This window comes from Pelmatolapia mariae, linkage group LG23 (assembly GCF_036321145.2).
Source record: "Pelmatolapia mariae isolate MD_Pm_ZW linkage group LG23, Pm_UMD_F_2, whole genome shotgun sequence".
NCBI lineage: Eukaryota > Metazoa > Chordata > Actinopteri > Cichliformes > Cichlidae > Pelmatolapia > Pelmatolapia mariae.
The window spans coordinates 38,245,646-38,273,388 of record NC_086246.1 but is presented as its reverse complement, the minus strand read 5'-3'; the positions used below and the strand labels follow the sequence as shown (position 1 = coordinate 38,273,388).

The 27,743-nt window shown below is 41.3% G+C and overlaps 2 protein-coding genes across 5 annotated transcripts in view; both read left to right on the top strand.

Moving 5' to 3' along the window:
• The window catches only part of herc2 (HECT and RLD domain containing E3 ubiquitin protein ligase 2), a 54,450-nt gene extending 51,797 nt beyond the window's left edge, over positions 1-2,653 (top strand). For all 4 annotated transcript variants that reach the window (XM_063466619.1, XM_063466618.1, XM_063466620.1 and 1 more), the window contains exons 88-91: positions 441-631; positions 1,012-1,117; positions 1,204-1,416; positions 1,830-2,653. In XM_063466619.1, the coding sequence (XP_063322689.1) occupies positions 441-631; positions 1,012-1,117; positions 1,204-1,416; positions 1,830-2,102 (783 nt within the window). In that variant the 3' untranslated portion in view covers positions 2,103-2,653. The remainder of the gene's footprint in view (positions 1-440; positions 632-1,011; positions 1,118-1,203; positions 1,417-1,829) is intronic.
• A 5,272-nt stretch (positions 2,654-7,925) lies between these two features.
• oca2 (oculocutaneous albinism II) overlaps positions 7,926-27,743 on the top strand; it is a 57,603-nt gene continuing 37,785 nt past the window's right edge. Inside the window, exons 1-12 of the mRNA XM_063467360.1 lie at positions 7,926-8,238; positions 12,075-12,314; positions 16,126-16,227; positions 17,946-18,143; positions 18,375-18,432; positions 18,979-19,051; positions 19,275-19,432; positions 19,521-19,603; positions 21,154-21,307; positions 25,772-25,843; positions 26,397-26,462; positions 26,951-27,007. Coding sequence (XP_063323430.1) covers positions 12,085-12,314; positions 16,126-16,227; positions 17,946-18,143; positions 18,375-18,432; positions 18,979-19,051; positions 19,275-19,432; positions 19,521-19,603; positions 21,154-21,307; positions 25,772-25,843; positions 26,397-26,462; positions 26,951-27,007 — 1,251 coding nt within the window. The 5' untranslated portion in view covers positions 7,926-8,238; positions 12,075-12,084. The remainder of the gene's footprint in view (positions 8,239-12,074; positions 12,315-16,125; positions 16,228-17,945; positions 18,144-18,374; positions 18,433-18,978; positions 19,052-19,274; positions 19,433-19,520; positions 19,604-21,153; positions 21,308-25,771; positions 25,844-26,396; positions 26,463-26,950; positions 27,008-27,743) is intronic.

The following is a 27,743-nucleotide window of genomic DNA, read 5'->3' as shown; positions in this document are numbered from 1 at the left end:
GAAGAAGGTCGTGAGGCATAACCTCAGCTTTTGTCTCAGAGATGGTGTGAGTCGACTCCTGCCCTCAAACTCTGATCATGAGCTCCTGAGCCGTCTTTGGGGGAACAGTGGAGTGGAAAAAAGGGCTTCTACCTTACAAAGCTGCCCTTGTTTTGTGGTTTTGCCCCTGAGATATTGGAAAGGTTAGCTGGGAAATGAATTTAGCACAAGACTCCAAAAAATGGATCACTCCAGCGCTCACGGGAACTGTGTTGTGTTAATGAGTTGTGGGCATGTGGGCACATGCTCTCACACACACACACACACACACACACACACACACACACACACACACACACACACACACACGGATAAATGTTGCGTAAAGTTCAGCTAAATTGTAGGTTTATTACTCAGTTTAGTTCAAATTCCCAGCAGTGATTTGCTCTGTTTTTTTCCAGGTTGATAAGGATTTTATTCCTGGCTTGATGTACATTCGGGACAACGAGGCCACACCTGAGGAGTTCGAGGCCTTGACCCTGCCCTTTACCGTGCCCAATGCCAGCGGCCAAGACATCCAGCTCAGCTCCAAGTACTCCCACATCACCCTGGAGAACCGTGCAGAATACGTCCGCCTGGCCATCAACTACAGGTAAGAGAGCATGCTCACTGCATACAAATCTACTTTCACAAATAAGCTCTGGACAGTTTCTAGAGCATCAGGTTAGCAAATCTCCCACAGCTCTCCTCTCTCACATTAAGTCCACAGCAGGAAGTAGTCTGCTTCAGACTTGTTCATACTGCATGAAATACTCTGTGTGGTTTACGTGATGGAGGTTTCCGGATAGAGTGAATCATGACGCCCACTCAGTGAGTTTTAATGCACCAAAATCTGAACCGATGCCCTGGGTAGCTGGCAGGTTAAAGGTCGCTTGGTGTCTCATCATTCTAAGGCCTATAAATGTTGAGGTCTGCAGTGCATGTGTGAAAACAGCTTTGCACTCATTTGAGTTTCCCTCTGTCTCCCTGCAGACTCCACGAGTTTGATGAGCAGGTGTCTGCAGTGCGTGAGGGAATGGCTCGAGTGGTCCCCGTCCCCCTGCTGTCACTTTTCACTGGCTACGAGCTGGAAACAATGGTGAGGGAGAGCAGCTCCAGGCTGTGAAGTCACATCTGTCCCCTGGTTGTGTGCAGATTTTATAGTGTGTGTTTGTTTCTTCGCAGGTGTGCGGAAGCCCGGACATCCCGCTGCACCTGCTGAAGTCAGTGGCCACTTATAAAGGGGTGGAGCCGACAGCACCTCTCATTCAGTGGTTCTGGGACGTGATGGAGTCCTTCTCAAACACAGAGAGGTCTCTCTTCCTGAGGTTCGTCTGGGGCCGCACACGTCTGCCGCGCACCATCGCTGATTTCCGGGGAAGAGACTTTGTGGTGCAGGTGAGAAACCTAAAAGCTGTCCCCTGATTCTTTTTCACGCTTCTCGTGAGTGAAATGATTGACTCTGCGTCACCGACTACCTGCACAATTGTTGTACCGTGAACTCTGCTGACAAGTGTGCTGGTCAGCATGCTTCTGCAGTACTGTCATAGTAAACTGACGTGTAACCGTGACATGTTAGCCAGGCTGCAACTAATCTGACGCAATGTGCACATGCAAAGATGAACATTTGTGTTTAACCTTGTTCTTGAAATTGTTTCACATTGTTTTCTACTACTACTTTTTCTCTTTATTCGACTAAAGAATCAGCAGGATCAGCAGCATCTTTCGCCCTGATTCAGATACATAAAATAAAGCTCCAAAATTATTTTGGTGCTCTAAATATAAAACTAATGTTCCGCGTTTGTCTTCAGGTGCTGGATAAGTACAACCCCCCCGACCACTTCCTGCCGGAGTCCTACACGTGTTTCTTCCTCCTGAAGCTGCCCAGGTACTCGTGTAAACAGGTCCTGGAAGAGAAGCTGAAGTACGCCATTCACTTCTGCAAGTCCATTGACACAGACGATTACGCCCGCATCGCCCTGTCTGGCGAGCCCGCGGCCGACGACAGCAGTGAGGACTCCGACAACGAGGACGCCGACTCGTTCGCGTCCGACTCCACCCAGGATTATTTAACGGGACACTGAAGGGCCGCAGAGAGACTGCTGGTCTCGTGTGTCGATGCACACATACATAGAAACACTGCAAAGACACAAATGTCTGTGTGTGGGGGGGGCGGGGGTGTGCAATGAGCTTTAAAAGCGTTATAAGCTAAAGAGAGGAACGAACACGGCCTCACTCTGGGTTAGTTTCTGATTGTTGTGTTACAGAATTATGTGTATTATTCCAGCTGAACTAAAAAAAACAGGCTCCAGCCTAGCACTGTGGTAGATCTCCTCTGGTTTGTGTGAGTTTCCTCTCCGTAGGGTGTATATAGAAGTTCATGTGCGAAAAACAGTAGTGTTTTTGTTTCTTGGTAATGTTTCTTTATAATAAATTTAAAAAAAAGTTTTTAACTTAAAGTCAGTGTTTCTCACCAGGCTCAGTCCGAGCCCACTGAAGGGTCATTTTAAGATTCCTGTACCCCGCCCCTCCCCACAACCATGTCTGTGCACCATCTCCTTAACAAATGTACATAATGCGACTGTGCCATGTATTCACAGGTCTCATTCCTGCTTATTAAATGTAATCTGATTAATCCCATGTTTTCTGTGTGAAACACAAATCACTACAAGCTCACATCAAAATGACATTCAGTTCTCTGAGTTTTATTCCTGTCAGACATCGTTTTGCAGATTAAGGTTATTGCATAAATGTCATGTTTGGAAAGAGTTGAAGGCCGCCCTCATGAAACCGCTCTATCCTTTTGTTTTTGTATTGTCCTCGTCTTACAAGAGGTGGTGCTCTAGCTAGAAGCCGATCAGATTTTCTCTTTGACTTCTTGAAGAATCCGTTTTGATATGCGGCACAAACATCCCAGCTTGATGGCGGCGGAGTGTTAAAGAAGTCTCCCATGATTACTTGTAGGGGATTGCTGCTTGAGCACCGGGAGGGCAGCGCTTCTCCCATGTCCTGGGAAAAAGGCAATCAGACACGATCGTACAGACTCCTTATGGTGTCTTTAGCTCCAGTAACCACTCTGAAATGTCTTCGGCTTTGACTTCCACCTTGCATAATCATGCACAGTTAAGTGGAGTCACGAGAGATAAAAAAAAAAATAAAAAAGGCCTCTGTTTTATGAAGCCTTGAAGGCTTGGCTTAGAAATCATTAGCATTCTTTGTGGACTTAGTCCTTTTTTTCACCACGTACAGTCTATTCTGCTGGGAGTCAGGTGCTTTTCACTACAGTCCAGGCTTCAGGCAGAGAGGGAGGACGGCTGAGCCCTTCATCTCCAGCTGTGTCCTATATAGTCTGTAACATAAGTGGAGGTTAAGATTTCCCCCTAAATGACCTTTATTCAAGCGGATTACTTTTCTGGAAACGCCATATTTCTACTAAAGCACTTTAGTCATAATGTGTTTTTGTTTTTTAGTTTTGGTTATTTCAGATTAGATTCCTTCCTCAATTGTGAAAAGTGTCCTGTCAGGCAAAAGTGGCAAACTTGTTTAATATTATATAAGAATAAATGCAATTTCAAATCTTTGCAAGGGATTATTAGGACTGGAATTAGAAGTGTGATCCAGGGAAGTAGCAGAAGGGTGACCTGGGGTGACACCAGCCCTCTGTTATCATTTCAGTGCAACGATGTCAAAATTATGGGATGAAGTATAAAAAAACAGAACAATTAAAAAAACTACTGTCCTCTGCGCATCATTGCGAGGATGCAGTGTTGCATCCTGCGGCTCAGGAGAAAGTTTGTCGCCTACCAGTTGGAAGGTTGGTGGTTCGATCCCCAGCTGAATTGGGCAAAGTACTGAACTGAAAGTGCATCTGTTGGAGTATGAGTGGATGTTGGATAAAGTGCTTCGGTACTGAAAATACTGCTTGTATGACTCTGTGAATGAGGCTTATAGCAGAAAGAGCTCAAGTGCTCAGAGCAGAAAAACATAAGTACCGGTCCACTGTTATGATGCACGATAAAATCGTATCCACTGGAAGGTAATACAAGATGAGTTAGTGGGGCTTCAACCCACTAACTGGTTAGAATGGTCCGTAAATTCCAGAACATGCAGCAGAAAAGACAAGATGAACCAATGTTTAGGGTGTGGCCTGTGAATGACATCACTTCTGATGCACTGTTTCAACTGAAACACTCAGGGCTGCAAAAAGGTAATGTTTATGTCCATCTTTGGATACAGTCTTTAACCTGTTACTGGGGAATTACAGCTAAGTATAGCCATTTAGGTTTCAGCAAGAAGAAAAAAGGTTCCCGTGGTCATGTGAGAGCGTGCGCTGCGTTTTGCAAATCATCATGCTAAGCAGTTTAATGTTAATTCTATAATACCAAAACATAACGTAAGTTATCTCATGGGACTTTACACAGTAAGGTCAAGACATAATATTATGGGAAACCTAGCGAGTGGCGTTTCGAGGCAACACTGTAGCAAAGAAGAAGCCCTAGGTACCTACACCGAGATGAAACTAAATCATTGAATGCAGTGGTGTCATATAAATACACAGGGAGTGAAAAGATGGAAGCAAAGGAACTACAAAATTCATCAAAAAGGAAAGTTTGAAGCCTGATCTTAAGAGTGGAGAGGATGTCTGTCTCCTGAACTGGGAGCAGGTTCGTCAGGAGAGGGCTGAAGGTTTTGGCTGCTGTATTTAGATCATGTGGACTGAGGGATGCTGCTCGGGGTGAGCAGGCAGCCCTGTGGGTCAGCCATAGCATGTGACTGCATGTGGGTGGGAGGGTGACAAAGGTTTTTATCATCTCTAACCCTCTTTTTTTACTCATCACTGTAAATAAGCATTGTAAAATAAGAGGGCCATTTCTGTGCCGTAGTGTTACTGTCAGGAACACTTTCCTGTTTTTCAACCCACAAAACCGCCAAATTGTACTCCTGGCATTTCACTTTTCATACAGGTTGGAGCAGTTTGAAATGCTTTGTGTGTGAATGACACATGACAAACTGGTGAAAAAACATCAAAGCAGTCAGACATGCTGAATATAAATGCGTGAATTAGTCTCTTCAGCTGAACAGAGCGGATCGGTGCAGTCTAACGTACGTGTTCAAAGTGGCTGAAGTCATGTGGATCAGTGAACTAGAAAAAATTCCTGGAAAGGCAACACATGAAAGAGTGTTGGGGTGGGGAGTGACATTAAAAACTCAATACTGGTCATACAACTACGTTTTTGTGTCACATGAAAGAACAGAATGAAATGATCTGCAAAAAATTTATTGCCAAAGACAAAGTACCAAATGTTAAACTGAGAAATGTGGCTGGTTTTTGAAGAACAAATGCTCATTTTGAATTGGATGCCGTGCTGCATTCTTTTAACAAGGTTTGACTGTCAAGGAGACTCTAACTGGTTTCCTCAGTTCCCAAATATCTTCCTTTCACTCCTTGGTTTCATAAAGCTTTAAATGTTTCTGATTCTCTCATTACAGAGCTATGTGCACAGATCAGTCCAAACTTTACACCCCACCCCAAAAAGACAAACTATTTCCAACTAAAATTTTAAATCTTAAAACATTTATACAAGAGTAATGTTTGGATCCTTGGGTGTTTGTCTAAGCCTCGGTGCAGCCCCTTAGTTCACCCAGAAATTAAAATAAGCTGTTCGGGCTTCTCTGCTTCTCTTTGAGAAACTGTGAGGCTGGTCACTTTTTTAGAGGTTCCTGAGATTGAATTCATGCTAAAAGAGTCGAAAAAACTGTGATAAACTGAGTGTTTCGAGCAGTCTGCAGCTCACAGGGATTATTGTGCACACACTGACTTCATCATGAGAAACTTTGGTCATGTCTAATATGAAGCTCCACTGGTGAAACAGGAGATGCATGACAGGAAGTGAGGAGAAGAATACATTCATAATCATTAAGACAGAAAAACTAACTGCTGCAGATCAGCGCAACGTCTCTAAATGCCCTCAACTGGGGTAAAAGTGAACTTTGACCCTTAGTTCACTTCAGCATCATCAGGCTCCTCAGCAGAGTGCTGACAATCAGATGGTGCCTTCACATTCAGTTCGGAGGCCTGCGCTGTTTTTACTCTTCTTGTATTCTGTAGATCAAGAGGATCATGTGCCACCAACTCAGAAACCTTCTCTGGCTCAGCAGGCAGCTAACCAAGCATTCAGATCAAGGCACTGAGTGAATGGGGAGATTTATCCCAGCTGAACATCTCTGAGCCCGACTGCTGCTCAGTCGGGCTCAGAGACATGAGTGTGTAACTAAAGCGAGTTCATTCACATTAACTTCTGCTTTGTGTGAGCCTGCATCACATGACTCCGTTGTCATGACCAGTCAGCATCCAGCACTCAGTCGTGATGAGATGAACACAAAGCAGCGAGAACCTCCTTCACTCTGACGCCGCGGTGACGCCGGTTAAACCTCCGTCAGACTCCCAGTTTACTCTCCTCTCTGTCGTTCATGTGATTTCTCTGTTCTCACTACGACGTCTCACATCAGCCCACAAGACCAGAGCATAGCCGCCCCCCTGGGACATCTTCTTTGTCAAGCTTTATCCTCACAGGCAGCCCTGAGTCCAGACCAGGTGACTCAGACCGCTCAATGGGAGAGGCTGTCTTCAGAGACTTATGAGAATGAACTCTTTAAGATCATTTTTGGATAGGGGACTTATGAGAAATCTATTTGTATCGCTGTTTGTGTTCAGTTCACTGAACAGATCATTTTTATAGGCTGGAGGTTTTAGTGGTGGGAGTTTCTAATTACTTAGGTCCTGTTAGTCTGGTTCACTAGCTTTTACTCATGGATGGCAGGATGTTAAAATCCTAATCTGCTCAGCTGTGTTGGGTAAAATGCAAATGTATTAAGAGATTAAATTAAAGATACAGTCCCTGGTTTTGTTGAAGCATCCTGCAAATCCTTGAATTTTAAAGAGCCCCAGTTGTTTTTAAAATTCAATTTTCTTTATTTAAATAAAGAGAAAAAATGTAGATGAAAAACAAGGCCACAAAACAAAGATATGAAATTTAAAAAAATAGTTTTTAAATCAGATCCTTGTGCCCAGTCCTGACCTTAGCTGCTGTTTAGTACAATGAAAAAAAAAAAACCAGCATCAGATGCATCAACAGTTTTATTGAGAATCTTTTTTCACTCTTTTGTCTTTTTAAATTCTGAGTTTTCATTTAAATTGATTAAAGTTCACATTTTCAAAATGTAAAAACCCCTGACTTCTAACCAAAGGAATGAGAGTAACCTTTTGCGTCAGCAACCTTTTTCAATGATGTTTAATGAATCAGTTTTTCTTCCTCCACTTTCACAGACAGCTCAAATCATTTTCTCTCTTTTTTTTAAATAAAAAAGCCATTTTTCTCTCCTTTTTTTGTCATAAACATCCACCAGAGAAGCCGCAGCTCCACAATTTTTGAGAATGATTTGTGTGATGAGATGTAAATGACGTTAACAAAGAACGTGAAGTTTTTGAAACTCGAGTTTTGGGTTTTGTCTGAATCCTGTCCGTCTCTGACCTCACTGACCCCTCCTCACCTTAAATCTGTGGCTTTGAGGCTCCCTGCTGTGATGAGTTAGACCCAGTGCTTTCACATGACAGCCCCCCCTCCCCCCTCTCCATCCCAGAAAAAAAAAACTTCAAATATTCTGATAATTTATCACACAGCTACAAAAACAGCATTAACATTAAAACATCTATATGCACATTTCAAGTTCTGTTTAGAGCAAAAATCTATTGTACATATATATCTATAACATAATGAAGTTGCTTTTGGGGTGGATGTGAAGCAGGGGGGGTGGGAGCGGTTTGGTTGTAAGAAAAAAAAAACTGGAGTAAGAGCGACTGAATGGGAAAGCTTTCTGTTAAGAACCTCCACCCTCCTCAGCGCCTCTAGAGCCTGCGCCTCAGGAACATCTCCCTCCTTTCTGGGAGAGCACCCGAGAGGACACGAAACACAGCAGCCTCTCTCACCTTCCATCACGTCCCGGTGCTCAAATAACATCAAAAAGAGCGAGCCCCAGCAGATGTGAGACCATCACTCTTTACCTTTTGTCGGATTATCAGTTTGAATGAGTTCCGCTTTCTTTGACTCAACATCAGCATCAACTGAGCACTGCCATCCTCCTCCTCCTCATCATCATCATCCTGTTTGTCTTCATCCTCATCCTCATCTAAAAACGAGTTCTCTGTCTTCATTCATCAAGGTGAGTTTGACATTTTTCACCTGTTTCCTGACAAAATAAAAGCTTGAATTTAAAGCCTGGATGTGCCTCTGTTACACTACAGTGTTGGCCTTTGTTTCAGGGCTTTAAGCCTCATGCCCTAATTCTGCTCTATAAGTAGTGCTGTAGCTTTGTAAAAATCCCCTCAGTCATTCCATTGATTTCTAAATGATGTCTGCTGAATGGATGAAACATGCTCTTTTATATTTCACTGCTTAGACATTACCTAATACTACAATTGAAAGAAACCACAAGTTACAAACATCTGAGTCAGAGAACCGTGCTGTTACGGCTTCCTGTCCTGCTGAATTTCTAATTGCTGTGAACGAGGGTGGAGAATTTAAGAAAGCAGTTTGTGTTTGCTTTTACATGCAGCCTGCAGGCAAGATGTCACACAGAAGTCTCTTTCTCCTCTCTGAGGCACATCACAAGCATGGGACAAGCAGAACAAATGTAATATGAGGCGTAGGAAACGCATGGGAACAATAAGTGGTCTAAGTTTGAACTTTAACGCTGTAACAAATGACTGAACATGAAAATGCTGAGCCACCTCTTTGATGCAAACATTAAAACTAAGAGGAAATCTGATGTGAGCATCATTAATATTATTTATTCATGTGTAGATGGGAGCATCCACGAGAAACTGGCATCTACAATGTGTTCATTGACAGTTTTCCCCTTTTGTGTCTGTATTAAGTGGGTGAGGGAAGTATATATAACAGCGACAGATGAAGACTGGTTAAAGAAATGTACAATAAATGGCAGTAATTCTGGTTCTACCCGGAAGAAAGAATTTTCCTGGCTGGATTTCTTTCTTCTTCTTTTTTTTTAAAATTATTATTATTATTCCACAAAGAAAATTCCTATAAATGTTAGGTCTGAATCCAGACACTGCTGGAGACAATGTAAACATGTGATGGAGGTCAGCTGACCACCACCACATGTTTTGGAATTTTCCAGCAATCTTATTGGTTAGTCATACCAGGGTTTGATACTCACTGTAGTTTTGATTCATATTTAAGTAATCTATCAACTGATTTAAACATTCAACCCAAATATCTTGAATGGCCAAATTACTGATTAAAAATTCCACTCTCACCCCTGTGGGCAGTCATTACCCTTCAAGCTCGGGTCCTCTACCAGAGGCCATGAGGGTCCTGCACAGTATCTTTGCTGTTCCTAGGACTGCACTCTTCTGGACAGAGATCTTGGATGTTGTTCCTGGGTTCTGCTGGAGCCACTCTCCTAGCTTGGGAGTCACTGTACCATCTGCTCCGATTAACACTGGGACCACTGTTACCTTCATCCTCCACTTCTTCTCGAGCTCTTCTCTGAGCGCTTGGTACATCTCAGGTTTCTTGTGTTCCTTCTTCATGATGTTGCTGTCATTCGCTATCGCTACGTCAATCACTACGGCCATCTTCCTCTGCTTGTCCACAGGATCTTAGCTCAGTCATTCTCGACCACCCTAGAGGGTGTCTCCCATTTGACCTCAGGATTTCCAGACCATATTCAGCACAAATGTATCTGTATACTATGCCGGCCACTTGGTTATGGTGTTCCATGTATGCCTTGCCTGCTAGCATCTTGCACCCTACTGTTATATGCTGGATTGTCTCAGGGGCATCTTTACACAGCCCGCACTTGGGGTCTTGCCTGTTGTGGCAGACCCCAGTCTCTATGGATCTTGCGCTCAGAGCTTGTTCCTGGCTTGCTATGATTAGTGGCTCTGTGCTGTCTTTCAGTCCAGCTTTGTCCAGCCACTGGTAGGATTTCTGGATGTCAGCCACTTCCTTTATCTGCTGGTGGTACATAACATGCAAGGGCCTGTCTTTCCTCTTCCTCCTCTTTCTTGGGTTTCTGCTGCCTGAGGTATTCACTGAGCACGCAGTCGGTTTGGGCCATCTTCCTAATGTATTTGTGAAGGTTTGTTTTCTCAACCTGGACCATGGTTCTGACACTCACCAGTCCTTGGTCTCCTTTATTTTGCTTAGCATACAGTCTCAGGGTGCTGGACCTGACCATGCAGGGTCAGGAGCTTGCTCGTCTTGATATCAGTGGCTTCTGTCTTCTCCTTTGGCCAGCTTATTATCCCAGCAGTGTACCTGGTCACTGCCAGGGCATAGGTGCCAATTGCCTGTATCTTTCCCATTCGCCTCTGTAGGTATTTAGTGGTTGTGGCTTTCCTAATGGCCTCTTCATGGCTCCCATTTGCCTGTGGGGTTCCTAGGTACTTGTACCTGTCCTCAACTTTTGCCTTCTGGTAGTGCAATCCCCTCTGTTTTGACTACCTTCCCTCTCTTTGTTACCATCCAACTACACTTCTCTACTCCAAATTTAGAATGAGGAAAATTGTTACAGGAATGTGAAAATTCATGCAACAATTTCCCTCATTCTAAGTTGTAAAATAAAGGAATGTTCAGAAGAACACCCACAATCCAAAATAATAAAAATGTCGCAGAGATGCACAGACTCCTTTGGCTTTTTCCCTAAAAAACAAACAAACAAACAACTTAAATGAATATTGAGTTCTGTTATAGAAATATTTGTTGAATCTATGATGCAACTGGTCAATGCAGCTCAGTATGAAATAGTGTTTGGGTGGCAGGACTGTGCTGTAGTCTTTCCTTGAAAGTGGTGTTATAGCAGGAAAAGTCACATGTGACTTCCTGTAGCCTTGTGAGAAATAATCTCCTTAAACTCATGAAGCCTTTGTACTGATGAAGACTGTGTCTGCTGTGTTGTTCTCTCATGAAAACCACTGAATGTCCATCATAGAGAACATCAGACTCTGGCATGAAGCAGTTATGAGGATCTCTGCTGGCCCCTTTCACTCACAGAGGAAACTCAGCAATGGAAATGTAACCGCCTGGGTCTGCAAAGCTGTGATGTAATACTTCATCACATGAGTGCAAAGTATAATTTAGAGATTTAACCACAATCACTGCTGGGATTTTATAGCTGCTGTTCAACAATAAAAGCATGGATCACATCACCACTTCTTCATTAAATCAGTGATGACACCAGTGTATTCTCTCTTCACTCTTTAAAACCTTTAAGCACTTTTAGCTCATTGTTTTCTTCAGAAAGTGCATTCTGGGTAAAAATTCAAAGGAGCATATCAACACGTGGGATCGGTGGCTGCTCAGCACGAGTTATTGTGCTGCTTTAATATTGCTTTAAAATTGAGGAGCAATGTTGGTGTTCATGGCCTTCATAAGGTTTGGACACATCCCAATTTTAGGACCTAAAAACATTTTTCAAAGTCCTTGAAGGGCCTGGATCACCGCTTATTGTTTCACTGCACTATTTCTAATGTCCAGGAGGGGGCGACTCCTCTGGTTGCAAGAAGAATTTGTCGTCAGTATGCACCCCTCATCTCCCCAGAGCACAGTAAACTCTTTCTTGCTGCGTTTATGGTCTCAGTCACAGGTTCCAAACCTTACTGAATAAAACATGGTGTTGATTTTGTGAAATTATGGCCCCATTAGAGCTAAAAATGCACATAAAGCAGGGGATACCTTAGGATTGGCCTAACTTAAGGCTGACACTGAATTTTTTACAGTTTCACTGTTGGACAGACTCCACGGTTTTGACACCTGGTTTTAAAAAGCTAAGAAGGCAACAGGGAAAACTCTCTGCTCCAAAAACATCAATGCTGTATCATTATATGTCAATAAAAAAAAAGAAGTGCTGTGAGACACCATGAGGAGTTGCTCTTTTATATACACAGTTTGTGAGTTAACAGCAATCAGTGAGTTTTTTGTGTAAGTCACAGCATCTTAAAGAAGGATAAAGCCACTGTTTTCCCCATGCAGCAGTACCACCATGTATCTGGAGAACAAAACCAGCCTGGAGATTGAAATGTCTCAGACGGCATCCCAAGGCCATCAGGGCAGGAGTAGCCTCAGGTCACCGAAGGCAGTGGCAGGGAACTTCGGGGAACTATGTCTGCTGGAGGGCATCTCGGAGAGGCTAGACACTCAGAAGCTGCAGCAGTCTGCAGGACAGTGCGTCATCCACACTGAGGGCTTCGTCCCCATTCGACAAGAGGACGGGTAACTACTGTGTTCTCATGCTCATGCATCATTTATGAATTACATCCACCATTGGAGGGGAAAGATACTGTAGGGCAGGGATGGGCAACTCCAGCCATCAAGGGCCGGTGTCTTGCAGGTTTTAGAGCTTACCCTGGGTCAACACACCTGAATCAAATGATCATTTCATTACCAGGCAGCTGGAGAACTTCAAGACATGTTGAGGAAGTAATTTAGCCATTTAAATCAGCTGTCTTGGATCAGGGACACATCTAAAACCTGCAGGACACTGGCTCTTGTGACCTGGAGTTCCCTACCTCTGCTGTAGGGGGTCTAGCTGGTCCTTCCCTAGACTGAAGTTCTAGGTGAGAAAGAGGGAGTGAAAGAAAGCTGCTCAAGGCTTTTTGATTAAAGGTTAAGATGAATCCTGTTAAAAGCAGTAAGTTTTGGAACATGGAGCTTTACTGCACAGAATAATAAGGTATAATTCTACCTGGCCACAGTTACGGTTCTTTGCAGAATGAATTTAATCCATTTAAACTTGTGTTCTCTCCAATAGTCTTCTGTTTACAACAAGCAAACAATCAAAAGCTGAAACAGGTTTTTGAGTTAGAAAAACCAAAAAGAAATTTTAGAACAAAAAACAAGAAAAAGACCAGGCGAAGGAAACAAAGCAAGAATCCAAAACCAGGGAACATTGAACACACTGAGCACAAACAGAAGATGACAAGGCCAAAAGGAAAGCCTGTACATGAGACAGGAAGCTTTTAAAACCAGTGAGATATGACCCTGCTTTCTCCCTCAGCTCAAGTGAGTGTTTTGGCATCTTTCAGCTTTCAGTTTTGGCTGTGACACATCTTTACTTTAACTTTGGTTCATTCTCATTACTTTCATCAGCTGTTTCTCAGGTTAAGACTGTTTGTTGTGTGTTTAAGCAGAAGATTAGCCCTCATTCTCTCTTCTTATTGGATTATCTGAAATAAACACATAACAACTATTTAAACCACACATGCAGAAACATATTACACATGCTCTGCTGGCCAAATCCTCTCATGGATGCATGAATATACATGCATAAGGCCTAATTTTCCTCGTGAGCCATGTCCATTCACACGGACAGAGACATGTGTGTGTGTGTCAGTGTGTATCTAAGATAGCCAGGGTGGGGTGGGGTTAATCTCAAACCTGTGGCTGTGACGTTATTGGGATTAAAGTGAGGTATTTTTCTGCTTCATTAACCAAATTAAAGTTGTAAATGATAAAAAGTGGAACACAGGGCAGGCATGGTAACAGAAACCTAAAGACTAGAACATACAAATACTACACAAAGCAAAAGAACCAAAACCAGAAATATAAACTAAGTAAGTAAGTAAGTAAAGTTTATTTATTAAGCGCTTTTCATAGACAGGTAGTCACAAAGCGCTGCACACAGAGATTAAAATAAACAGTACAATAAATAGCAAAATGCACAATATACACAATATAGAGTTTAAATGTAAATTCAAAATATAAAAATGTAAAAAAAAAAAGCACTGGTCAACAGAAAGCTTGTTTACACAGTAAAGTTTTTAACTGCTTTTTAAAGGATTCCACAAACTACACTTTAGAATATTAAATAAACCAGAATCCAAAGAGTCAAAAACACAACAACAATGGGTCAAAGACTCAGGACCTTGACAGTAAGTGGTGCCCTCCAGCAGAAGGCAGCTTTCTGTCTGAGCTTTTTTAGGTTTGAACGTCTGTCATGTGACAGATCCGGCCACATTTACCAGACTTAATGGTTACCAAGCTAAATATAGTTAGCTATAGTTTTAGTATTCACAGTTATACAGACATAAGAAGACGATGCTGAGCTGAACTAAAAGAAAATCATGCTGAAGTGCCACACTTCAAAACCTTCATTTGAACTTTTTAAACATCATCATCCCCCCAAATTTTTTAAAGTCTGTTTTTTAAATTATTATTATTTTTATTAAATAAAGGACTAATAATAAAAAATACAGACTTTAAATTTTTTTTTCCACTACATATACAAAGGCTACACATACACAAGGTTGTAGGACAACATCCAGGTAGAAACAATGAAGGAATTCGAGGAAATACAAAGATTTCCTTGAGGCAGGAAAATCAACTGACAAAATAAAACAGGAAAAAACAAAAGGGAGACTAAAACAAGGAAATATGACAGACAGTGGGAACATAAAGGGATGCTCATTTAGAGGACAAGTGTTCTGAATTCTTGACCTGAAAGACACACTGTTATTGTTTACTTTATGGCAGTTGGCTGTTGAACCAAGTGTGAAATAAATAAATAAATGAAATGAAATGGCCAGAATTTAGCACGAAGGATAAATGTCTGCCTTTGTAGCCACCATGATATAATCCAATTTATTTGTGGACTGCTGCTCTGAAAACTGAGTTTAGATGTGAGGGTAGACTCGGGGAGTTTCCAGCTAACACTAGTGCTTGCAAGCTTTCTTGGTAGGTTAATAAGGTGCATCCATAATTCACTGGGTATGCCTCAATGGACTGAAAAATGTGCCCAGTGAAAAAAAAGAAAATGTGAAACTGTTAACCTGCAAGCTTACTGACGTTTCATATCATAGATAATCCCCTATTTTGAAACATCATATGACCAAAATTTACAGAATATATTTTAACTCAAGAGGAAAGTGTTTACAGAGGTCAGAAATTTATTTTCCCATAAACTTCTACATGATCAAAATCTTCTTGCACCGATAGCTCTCACCACCTAGTGGCCTTCTGATAGAATACAGGTTTAAGCCACTTCCAAAGAGCAGGTAAAACGAGAGTTTAGACAAAGTAGAAAAAACAGACACTGTTTTTGCAGGAAATTCAAATGGTAGAAGTTTTTCAAGTGAAAAATAAGTCTAGTATCATCAGTGAGTTGGTCACGATGGCTGTTGGTTGTAGGTGTTCCAAATAGACCAAGTCTAAACTGTTTCCAAGTCCAACTATTTTTTGCTTAATATCCATTAAATACTCCACAGTGAAGGGAAATCTTTCTGCTAAGTCACATCCACTAGACAGGATCAAAGTGGGATCATGGAAAAAAGGGAGGTGAAAACATTTGTAGACATGCAGTAAATCTCTTTATGGATGTATAAAGTATCAGAGGGATTAATAGGGCAGACTTGCCAGATGTAATCTTGTCCTTTATCCACTAAACTTGCCACATTCATTACTTCAAAACACCTTCAAAAAACTGTCTGTGACGAGTTCAGTAAAGCCCACTAACTCAATAACAACAAATACAGGAGGTATATTTTATAACTGGAGAATTCTCTCTCAGTACAATAGAAATTTAATAGAAATGTCACAAAAAGGACACCCAACTTCTTGAGCCTCATAATAATACAGTAATCAATGCCCATTGCATTGTAAAAAAAATATTGTTATATAAAAGAAAAGAACCTGATTCTGTCACAGACTGGTTTTAATCACCTAAAACTTTTGGCAAGCAAAGGTTAAAATACCTGAAGATTATAGGATTAGCTGAGGGGGACTTTACATTTTCAAAGGTTTACGTCAGTTTGGACACATTATAACAGCCGCCACCTCATGGGTTCCCTGAAACAGTGGATTACAGTTTTTTTTTTAAACTTGACCACTGATACTGCACTTTCAGCATGTGATAATATGATAGATGAAAACAAATACAGTGTGTATGCGTGGCTGTTGATTATAAGAGGTTACTGGATGCAGCAGCAGGGTGATAAAGCCTTTTAATGGATCATATTTCAGAAACGCTTTGTTTGGTTACTTTCTAACCCCTTTTTTAAAAACTAATTGCATTCTGTTGCATTTGTAGTTTCAGGAATAATTTCAGTGCTGTCAACATCCTCCGAGGAAAAGCAAACTCAGCCAACCTCACAGAGAGGTCACCTCTGCTGCGATTCTCTCAAGATGACAGGTGAGTCTTTCCTCAGGCTTTTCATGGGCATATTGCTCTAAACCCTAAGATGCTCAAAATGAAATAAAAAATAATAATTACATGTGGGATTAGGTAAAAAAGATAAATAATCAGTTTAATCAGTTCATTCTTAAAAAACTTCCACCATATTTAGCTACTTAGCAATTGTTAGCAAGCAGTTCTTAGCTGTTACAGAGTATGAGTCCTAAACTGGATAAAAGTTTATGACAAATAAAGACTCATCCACTGATTTCTCTTGTTTTAGCTGCTGCCAGGCTGGGTTTTTTTTAAGACAGAAGTGAGGATATTTGCACAAACAGGCTCAGTTCAGTTCAGCTGTAATGAAGAATGAAACTATTTTTAAAGACATTTTAACATGGGTGTGCATGGGCACTGGCTTAGCTTTGGAGCCAGCCTCTAGTGGACAGAAGTGGAACTGCAGGTTTTTGGGCTTCATTGTCTTTTTAGGTTGATGCTTCATAGTTTATGTACACACATACACATACAGACACATACAAACATGCAGTGTGAAACCAGCATTTTCATTCGAGCTTAACAAAAGTGCAAATTTACTCTGCTAGTGGCTTCCAAGCCAGCCAGGAGTTTTGAGCTTGGGTTATCAGTCAGCATCAGAGTGAAGACAATATAATCAGAGTTACTTATGCAGTATTTTTAAGGAGGCTTCTCAGATAAAATACAACCAGCCAGCACTTGATGTATTAGAAATTTCAAGTTTTATGCCACAGTGACAGCTAATTGAGATATTAGAACTTCACTTATAATAATTTTGTTCCATCTACTACTGACCTGTACAATTGTCATATCAGAATCTATCATTTGTGACATTGCTTTCTACAAACAGTTACACACATGTGGACATGCAACCTACACTGCCCATTTCGTGACAGATGAGGTCAGCCAGGAGTCACGATTAACTTTTGGAGATGATATTGTGATCTGTAGTGAGAGAAGGAAGCAGCTGGAAGAGAGCCTGTAGAGGTGGATACTCTGGTGAGAAGAGGATTAAAGTAAGAAGAAGCAAGACAGAATATATGTGTGTGAATGAGAGGGAGACAGGTGTAACAGGAGGGAGGAAGAGAGGAAGACCACAGAGAGGATTAATGGATGTAGTGATGGAGGACATGCAGTGGAGGACGCTGGAATACGGTGAGGTGGAGGCAGATGATCTGCTGTAGCTTCAAGAAAAATAAGCTTTAGTAATCAAAAAACACACTTAAATGACTAATAAGTTTAAAAAAATTTATAAATACTTTTTTTTTTGTAATGTCTTCTTATATGTTATCTGGAAATTGTCATTGTTAAACTCCAAGGTTTTTACAGAAGCAGTTTTATAATCAGGAATATTTTTCCTTAAAAGGGGAGTGTGTGTGTGTGTGTGTGTGTGTGTGTGTGTGTGTGTGTGTGTGTGTGTGTGTGTGTGTGTGTGTGTGTGTGTGTGTCTTTAATGCCTCATGTTAGGCACAAATACAATGGAACATTAGTGGTTGTATTAAATAAAATGACTCATCCTCCAAGTGTGTTGTACTACCCTTCTTACAGGGCTGTACAACAGACTTATGGGATGATGGGAGAAACATTTTTTAATTTTAGACCTCTGCGATCTGCAGCTGCTGCCTTTGAGTGTTGTGTTTATTTTTTTTTGTATTGAGGTTTTAGTGATTGATGAGGGGCTGAGACTGTGATTATTCATTTTCCAGTATAACCTACATGACCCTACATGACCCCAGCTTTGTTGGAGGGGAGGAGCCCTGGAACAACGGCTCCCTGGACGTGGAGAGGCGGTATCGGCTGGGCAGCGAGGTCACCAGCCTGTCGCTATCGCGCTCCAGCTCCTCGGAGAAGTACGACCCTCTGGACAACCTCAACCTCAGCTTCAGGTTCACAAGCAATGTGAAGTGAGTCCCAACTTCTTTTCTCCATTTGATCCCTCAGTGTGATGCCATTATTCCTCAGAGAAACAGATAAAAGTGCATAAGGAAAAGTAGGGCCAGTGGAAAAAGATAATCATTATCATGTTACAGATTAATCTTGAAACCGTTTTATGGGGCCTGAGCCTCTTGGTTTAAAACCACTAGTATCACACCAAGCTCATTCAATTTTACTCACTATCCACTTGGTCTTTCCAGATGCTGCTTCAAAGTCTCCAAAACTGCCACCATCTTTGCGTTTGTTGTTCTCTGCAGTGTAAGTATATACGTCCCTGTAGAACAGACACCACCGCATAATAAAATAGAAAGTATAACATGGTAAAAACCTAATTACTACAGAAAAAGCTGATTGGTATTACTGAAATCACGGAAAGTTAATGATAGCTAGGTCAGCTGCTTTCCTCTGTTTTTTAATACTAATCTTAGCTAATCACCTCTTGGTCTGTTTACTCTTCACTGGATTAAATCAAATAAAACACCACATTTTAGACCACTGTCCATTTTCATAAAAACTGCATCCACTGAATCTGTGTAGTGCATCTTTGTGGTGGTGGGGTGTGGTTTGTGGCTCAGCTATAGGAGGGAGAGGTGTGGCAGGATGGCTGGCTGGTAGTGGACGCAGGGGGGAAGCGGAGCTGTCTGCAGAGACAGTGCAGCTCCAGCCAGGCAAAGCATCAGAGCTGTTTTCAGTTGTAAACACTGTAAATAGAGCACAGTGTGTCGTAACTAAAAAGTACCTGCTGTGATCCTGTTTAAAATATGTTCTTTATAAGATATACTGATGACTTTATTCTGGTTCCAGCTGTTCTTCAGCATGTATCCTGATCGAGACAACCCCTGGAGGATGGTGGCAGTCTCTCCCACAGAGAGTTTCTGTATCCTTTCCAGTGACTTACCGTAGACATGCCCTACTAGTTCTGAGATCACAGCAAAGAGGAGAGGGCTGGAAAATGAAGCAGGGTTGTTTTACATCAAGTATGAGCCATGCTAACACACTCTAGGTGTGCATTTAATGCCCCCCCCCCCCCACCCCCCATTTCAAATGCACAAAACATTCAACGTGTCCGTATTTTTCTCTTGACCGCCCACGTCTCACAGCAATGAATGTGACTGATTTTCGGGACAATGCTTTACTGAAGCTACAGGTGGCAGGGCCTTTTGCAGGGGGGATGATAGATTTGACCACTCAGGAGTACATCCTCATCCAGGTAGAGCAGACCGAGCAGCCAGGACAGCGGCGGAGGAGGACTCAGCAGGTGAGAGCAGCCTCGAGCTCCATCTTCCTCACAGTATTATTACACTAATGAGATTCTGCCTCATTTATATTGTGCTGTTTGTAAACAGGTGACTCATAATTGGACCATCCCTCTACATGCAGAAAGAAGCGACCAGATAGTGGAAACAAAAACCTTTGAGATGCTCAGCAGGTACTCAGAATACTGTGACGGTATATTGATATGACCGCCTCGGTTTTAATGGTCACATGGGCCTAAAAGTAGTTCTGGTTATCACTGGGGTTGTTTATGTGATATACAAAAACAACAAAACCAATAATAATTTTAAAGCTAACCTTTCTGACTTTCAAAGCAGTGTAGTTTGCAAGCTTTCTACCACCTTTACTGTCATATTTCTGACTCTTTGTGTGTGCATTTATCGTTTATAGTGTGTAACATTTATCCCAGTTAGAAGCCACTGGTGTCAGAGACATGCACAATATATCCAGTGAGCAATTCTGGACTGTCTGCTGGTTCAAGAGAGCAACTCTTTACTCTCTGTTCTGGTTTATTTTAAAGTCACTTTCTTTGACTTTTTTTTTTTTTTTTTTTTTTGCTTGATAAGCCTGGACATGTTTTCGACTTGATCTACGTTCCTTTGGTCAGGAGCTCTGCAGATACAAATGGCTGAGATGAGTTTCTGGGCTGAAGCTTTGAGATACGATGCACAGAGAGTTTGAAGTAGAGCTGCTGCTCCTTCACTTTAAAAGGAGCCAGCTTGAGCATCTGATTAGACCCCTCCTGGGTGTCTCAGCTCTGAGGTTTCTGGGGCTCAAACACTGAACAAATCTCTGTAGGATGGCCTTCTTTCATCTTATCAATATCATTGAAATTACAAACATCCTGTCTCAGAGGGATGCTGAAAAAGTAGTTTGTGCATTTGTTACCTCTATGCTGGACTGATGTAATTCTTTATTATCAGCTTTAAGAAGCTCATTGTGGTTTCTACAGTTTCTAAAAATAGAATGGGAGGCAGAGCCTTCAGCTTTCAGGCTCCTCTTAGTAACCCAGCTTGGATTCAGGAGACAGACACCCTCTCTTCTTTAAGATTAGGCTTAAAACTTTCCTTTTTGATAAAGTTCATATATTTATGGCTGAACCATCCCTTAGTTTTGCTGCAATAGGCTCAGGCTGGTGGGAGACTTCCCATGATGCACTGAGACCTTTTTCACTGCTGCGCCTTGTCATCATTAACTTTTGTCTTCTCTCTTCTGCAGCTCGAGTTTTGTGCTGTTTGTGGTCCCTCTTTTCCTCTTCTATTCTCCCTCACTCCCCCCAGTTATGGCAGATGGCTGCACATCTCTGGGCCTGGTTCTGCTGGAGGTCTCTTCCTGTTGAAAGGGAATTCTGCATAGAGTGTTGTCCTTTTGTCTCTTTATAAAGACTTTACTGAATGTGATGTACTGTAATGATTGGTGTTGTGAATTAGTCCCACAGAAATAAATGTAAATGAAAAACAATTGAATAAAATGTGTTTGATAGGTGCCACTGATTTTGAAAGCGCTATGATACCCACAGAAAAGGAGCAAATTAAACTATATAACTTGACAGCCTTGTTGAGCATGGCAAGTATTATATGACTTAAGGTGTTTCTGGTGTTTTGTCTTTGCTGATAGATTTCTGACAGACGGTCGTAATTCCAACAAAAGCAATGAAAGATGATCATTCCCACCATTCTTGTTGCCATTTCATTTCTTGCACAGTGATCCCATCGCCATCACAATTCAGGCGTTCCTGCAGGATAACGAGGTGGTGCCGCTATCCATGACCCACCAGTCGCTTTATGTCAGCGTGGAGACACAGGTGGCCATCGCTGGAATTATCCTAGCTGGGGTCTATGTTCTCATCATCTTTGAGGTAAATAGCCTGTGGTGCTCACGCTCTTCTACGGGTGATGAACGAGCTTGTTTTCGGTGTCTGTGGCCTAGTTTGAAATGTGTAATGCACAGTTCAGTTCTGCGAACAACAACGACACACTCACACAAGAACACTGGACTGCACGTGTGATATTTCTTATGCTACGAGCACAAAGTAAACAGAAGTATGCTCATTGTGTCAGAATGATGACTGGGAAACTGTGAATCTCCAAAGCTGCGTTTAGTTCAGACATCATTTTTTAATCCGAGAATTAAAAACATTTCACTGTCAGAGAAAAAAAGAGCACAGGTGGGATTTATAAAATTGATTATGGCTGAATTCCATTCAGCTGCTCCACTTTCAGGCTCCTGGTATTGTTCATGCTGGCTCACTGTCACACTCCTATGGCCTGCAGGGACACTTGAAATAGAGCAGAGCAATCGTTAACGGTATAAGCAGCACCTGTGCTTTTCCTACTCTGCCAAGTCAAGGAAAAAAAAAAGAGCCTCACCGGTAGCTCATTGCCACAGGTGTTTTTATTTCACCTGATTAGACTTCTCCTTCTGCCAGTGAGCATGTGCAGTCTGTGCCTCAGTGGCAGCGCCGCCCCACTTGTGTTAACTTTATTAGATTCGATGCACCTGTCAGAGCGGGACAATTGACCCTTTGCTAAACTTTGCCCTCCTCAGCTGATGGTGCTGAAGTGTGTCTATGATTGCACATAGTACTGGACTGGGATTTGGCAACACTGAATGATGACCGCTCCCAACACAATTAAATCAGACAGATGACAGCAGCCGCACAGAAATGGGCAGCTATGTTATTAGTTTTAAAAAAAACTACTTCTGTGTCCGTTAAACCCTGATTAAAATGGAAATTACTATAAAATGACAGTGTTCCTCATATTTTATGTTGTATTTTCCACTAAGAATTCACTTAACTAAAATATGAGCTCTGTTGACATGGGTCTGTGGACACTACAGACTGTGCTGAACTTAAAGAAAGTCATTTATTGATTGATTGCAAAACAGAGCCCAATGAGGAAAACCTGATAACAGACTGAGGAGAATCACTAGACCAAGGAGAACAGATGCTCTCACAAAAGGGGAGGCAGCAACTGTAAATTTATACACAGTATGGCAGTAGAGGAAGTGGAGACAGGTGGGGAGAACGAGAGACAGCTGAACTAAATCACAGAAGAGGAGACAAAAGCAAAGCACAAGGAACGCTGAAGCTCAAAATAAAGCAGGAAGTGAAATAAGCTCATAGAGCTCCCCGTAAAGGTCAAGGGCTATACTAAAACTTTGATGTTTTACAGTGTTTATATCACAGCATTCTAACATGCAACCTATGAGCTTTAAGCATTACATAATAAAGTCATATATATTTTATTATCTTTACCCATATGATTGGAACAGAATTGGCTGAAATCTTCAGCTGTTAAAACGTGACATTTTCAGATATCCATTGTGTGATTTTGCAATACTTTGTACTCATTGTGACATCAAAGGGCATTGGATTGAAAAAATAAAGTGGTGGTTTCTTGAATTTTTTTTCAAGGTTAACTTTGACCTTGGGTGCTAATAATGAAGGTCAAATGCAAGTACTGAATTTCAAATTTGGTGTGACATTGACCTGATTTTTGCCAAAATTAAATCAGCTCAAGCTGTTATTGATATCTACCATCACACAAAATTTGAGCAGGATATCTTGGAAACTGTGGACCATAGACTGCTAACAAACAAACAAACAGAACAGATTGCATGCTTCCCTCCTTCAGTGGGAGAGTGAACATTAGACTTGACACAGATGAATTAAACTCTAAAACAAGAGCGGATTAATTGCACTAAGAGGAAAAATACATAAAACAATACAAACACTTAGAAAACCAGGAGTATTTAGATAAACAAAACTCCCAAAACGCTGTAAATTGACTCAGGACCTTGATATGATATGACCAGCAGTGCAACATGTCTTGTTTTGGTTGAGCTTTTTAACATCCACGCAACCAAAAGTCTTTTTGCAACCAGAGCACTTGCCCCCTGCTGGACACTAAGAAGAATGCATGGTTCAGGCAGCAGTCAGATAATTTTCTGATCTGCATCATTAATGGATGATTAAGATTTGACTTATATCATCAGATGAGTATCAATCTCTGAAACAGCAGCCGCTATCACTTTGAGGAGGTTCTTGGTTTGTGGCTTTAGATTTGAGTTTTACTTCCACTCAGCGTTTGCTTGTTTAAATCAGACGGACTCCTCTGTGAACTCGCTAAACTGTACCGACGGGGTCGCTGGGACATGAAAGTCAAGCGCAGGCCTTGAGAGATGACAGCGCAGTTTTACTCTGCACGCTCGCTCATGCGTCGCTTGTGTAACTGACAGATCCTCTCACAGAAGCTGTAATTCAAAGACAGAGGGATCGTCTCAGAAAGAGATGAGCATGCAGTGCACGAGCGCTCAGACATCAGGATGCTGTCTGACTTTGGCGCTGTCAGGTCTCCATTTGCTAATGTCTTACTCCTCCACAGAGTTATGCTTTTAGTCTCTAGTCTGATAACTTGACGCAGCCTCCTAATGAGTGAGTGCATATGCAGTCTCTCACATTTAGGGTATTCTGAATGCTGAGCTCAAACAAAGGGATTTGTCAGTGTTGGTAATTGGGCACCAGTTTGTGATTTTTTTTTTTTTAATGGGCATTTCAGTGAAATGTTCCAAAAGATCTGAAGTAAAGAACTGTGATGTAATTTTTATTTTGTCAGTTTTGACACAGGCTGAGGCTGAAGAAAGTTTGGCTGCTTTTGTTCCACTTTACTCATTTTTTAAGCAGAAGTATTAAGACAAATAGATTATAAATGTCTACAGAGCGTCTGAGCTATTATTCATTGTGAGTGACAAGACCCAGTTTAGTGCTGAGCAGTTCACAAAGGTCAGTAATGCATTAAAGACACTGTGACTGTGATACTGTTGTTTTTAACTGACAGCAGAATCAAATCTTATTTTTACCAATAAAAAATAGATTCAGATCTGTCAATAAAAACATGTTAACTAAAGGAAATAAAATAGACTAAAGAAAGCCTCTTAGGCCGTGCAAAAACACACAGAGTGTCTGCGAAGGTTTTCAGTCATCCAGGTCTTCGTAGTCTAACCTTCTTGGGGGACACTCCAATTGGGCTTAAAATCTGGCTCTCTCCACCAGTTGCTCTTAAAACTGAAGAAGCTTCTCAGATGAAATGTCTTGAAGAAACTTAAGGAAGTCCAGACGCTTTTCTTTCCAAGCTCCAGAGAACACACAGAGTGGCATAAAGTGTTGTAAAAGTGTTAAGTAGAATTAAATCCACATTAATTTATGCAATTAAAGCTTAAAAATCAAGAGTAATTCAGATGTCAAAATGTCTTTTTTGGCTTTTAAAAACATTCATTCATTTCTTTTTGTGCCTGGAGTCAAATGTTGATGGTTTTGCAACATGAATGCACTTTTACTGTGTCAGTAAAATATTTCTGATTTACTGTAAAAAAGCAGCGTTTTCATCGTTAAACAGTTTGCTTTCTATATTCACTATATACACAGTAGTTGTTCTACATAATAAATAATTCACAGAAACGTTACTGTTAAATCCTAAAATAACAAGCGTCTCTCCTTTGAACACAACATGAAATGCTAGTGGATCATCTGTGCTCATCACGGCCTCATTTTAAGATGCATTATATATTTGTGTGTGTGTCGTGATGAGCGCCTCTGAATAGCACTGTGGACTTGTATGTGATATTTTCTCGACCTTTGATATTTCACCCTAGGTGAAAATGACAGAACATTATAGATCTTATGGATCACGAGACTTTCTTGACTCCTCATCCCAGTCGCTGCAGCTGTCCTTCACGCAGGTGCTTTCTCTTATGTATAATAGTCCTCAGAATAATATCAGTAATGCTAGCAGCAGAAAACCTCACAGAAGACCACCTCTGTAACAATAAATCAAATAGAACACACAAGAATAACAGATGTAAATAATTATCAGTGTTTGCCTGCCTATTTGTGATTGGAGCTCTAATACTGTTTTCTGCCTTTTCCCCTCAAATTAAACAGTTAAAGTGAAGAAGTATTTTATTTACCAACAAAACAGACTAATTTGTATTTAAAATGTCCTAAAAAACAGTGTCTTTTTTCACATTAGGATTATTATTTTCTTTAGTCAAAGCCACAGGAGGATGGTGATGCAGATTGACAAAAGAGCCAGGCATGTGACTCCAATAAATGTTTTCAAGAAATGCCTGCAGAAATGTTTTTTCAAACCAATTCTTCCTCCGGAGATGCCTCACAGAGCAGTCGAGAGATGACTGAGACGGCATCAGAAAGAACAGGAATGTTAACACTGCTGAAAAAAATCTGAAGCTTATTTACTGAGTTAATTTGAAGGTGAGGGCTTGTTTGTTTAGAAGTGTGGCAAATGTTTTGTCCTTTCAGATTGTGCACCGCACCCTGGCTGCCATGCTGGGATCTTTGGCAGCCTTAGCTGCTCTGTCTATAATCGGGAATGTAAGTCTCTCTCATTATTTGATTTTACTGATTTTTTTAGGGATGCAGTGTTACATTCAGAACACATGAAAGCTTTAACATATGATTCATGTATTTGAGTTATGGTTAAACAGTTATTCAGGCATGTAAGCAAACTGGTTGTAAGTTTTGTGCCACACAATACAGACAAAACCAGTGGAAACTGCAGGATTAATTTCTGAAATGTCATGATTAATTTCAAAGTTTGTCATTCATTAACATCTATGTGTTTCCAAATTTAGTCACTGGCCCAAGTTTGAAAGTAGTGGACATTTTCACCTCAGCGGGATGCTTCGGGAACAGAGCAGTCATTCGTGGTCCTAGTTCCACCTGTGCTTTTGTCTGCTATGGCAAATGAAGCAGGAACTGGGCCAGCGAGGAGTTATAGCAGTGTTCAGACACAGCCGTACCCAAAAGTTTAACACTGTTAACGTGTCTCATCATCATTTATTAACCTTGTCCTTTTGTTTTTTCCTCTTCAGATCCAGAAATTCTTGATAAATCTGTGTAATTACATTCTTTGTCTCTCCCACAGAGACCCAGCCTTGTTACAGTGGTGGAGTGGATCGACTATGAGACACTGGCTCTTCTGTTTGGCATGGTGATTAACTCCTCACATGTTCACTGACTCAACAAATCTCAGAGCATTAAAAAAGAGCTCTCTCAACTTCACTCTGCGCCCTTTCTATCAGTCTTCTGAATGTCTGACAGTGAAATACATTTCTATGGAGGCGAGTGAAACGAACAATAAAAAAAATCCCGTCTCCATGGAAACAAACATGTCCTGAATATGTCAGGTTTGGTATAAAATTATGAAGAGGGAGTTTGAGACATTTCTGGAATCCATTTAAAAGCAGTTTGAAATGCTCGAGCTTACCTATAAAAACATTTTTGAACTCATCGCGATGATAATAAGGAAGATAATAAAGAGACAAGAGCATTAATGAACCCTGGAACTCAGGCACATATTTCATTCTGACCATCTCATCTAAGATAAACAGCATCTTATCATCTGTGGGGACTGTTTCTGAAATCTCAGAGGGAGACATAATCTCACTTAAAGGAAAATTCTTCTTTTCAACATCACAGATGGTGCTGGTGGCCATTTTCTCAGAGACTGGCTTCTTCGATTACTGTGCAGTGAAGGTAAGTTGATTTATAATAATAATAATGATGATAATAATTGATGTTGATGAGAAAATTAGAAAAAGTCTGAATGAGAAAGCTTCTTCTCTCTAAAAGAGAAGATGGCAGCAGCGTTAAGGTTTGCAAAGCTGCATCTGAACAAACTTCACGACTTCTGGAACAATGTTCTTTGAACAGATGAGACCAAAGTGGAGAAGTTTGTCCACAATGTGCAGCAGCATGTTTGGAGAAAACCAGACAGCTCGTATCAACTGTCAGCACGGTGGTGGAGGGATAATGATTTGGGCACCCTGCAGTCTTTGAATTGATTGTGGACTTCTTTGTAAACCAAAGTATTCTAAAGTCAAATAAGAGCCCATCTCTGTACTACAGCTAAAGCTTGGCCCAAACAGCAAACTTCTAACAGAATGGCTGAAAAATAAGAGAAGCCGCAATGGCCCAGCCAGACCCCGACCTGAAAGAAATGAGCTTTGCATGAATATCCACAATCCTCAATGATCTGAGGCGATGCTGCAAAGAAAAAATGGGCCAAAAGAGACTGATAAAGTCACATTTACCTCAAGTTATTGCTGCTGGTTCCACAAGCTGATGAAAACTCTCTTTGTCACATGACTGTAAGTAAGTATGCCGCTTGAACACGAAGGCTCACATACAGCATCGCATTGATTTTAAATTTCAGTTTACTTTCAATCATGTGGGATCCTGTGCAACCTACTTAAATTTGTAAGGTGACAAT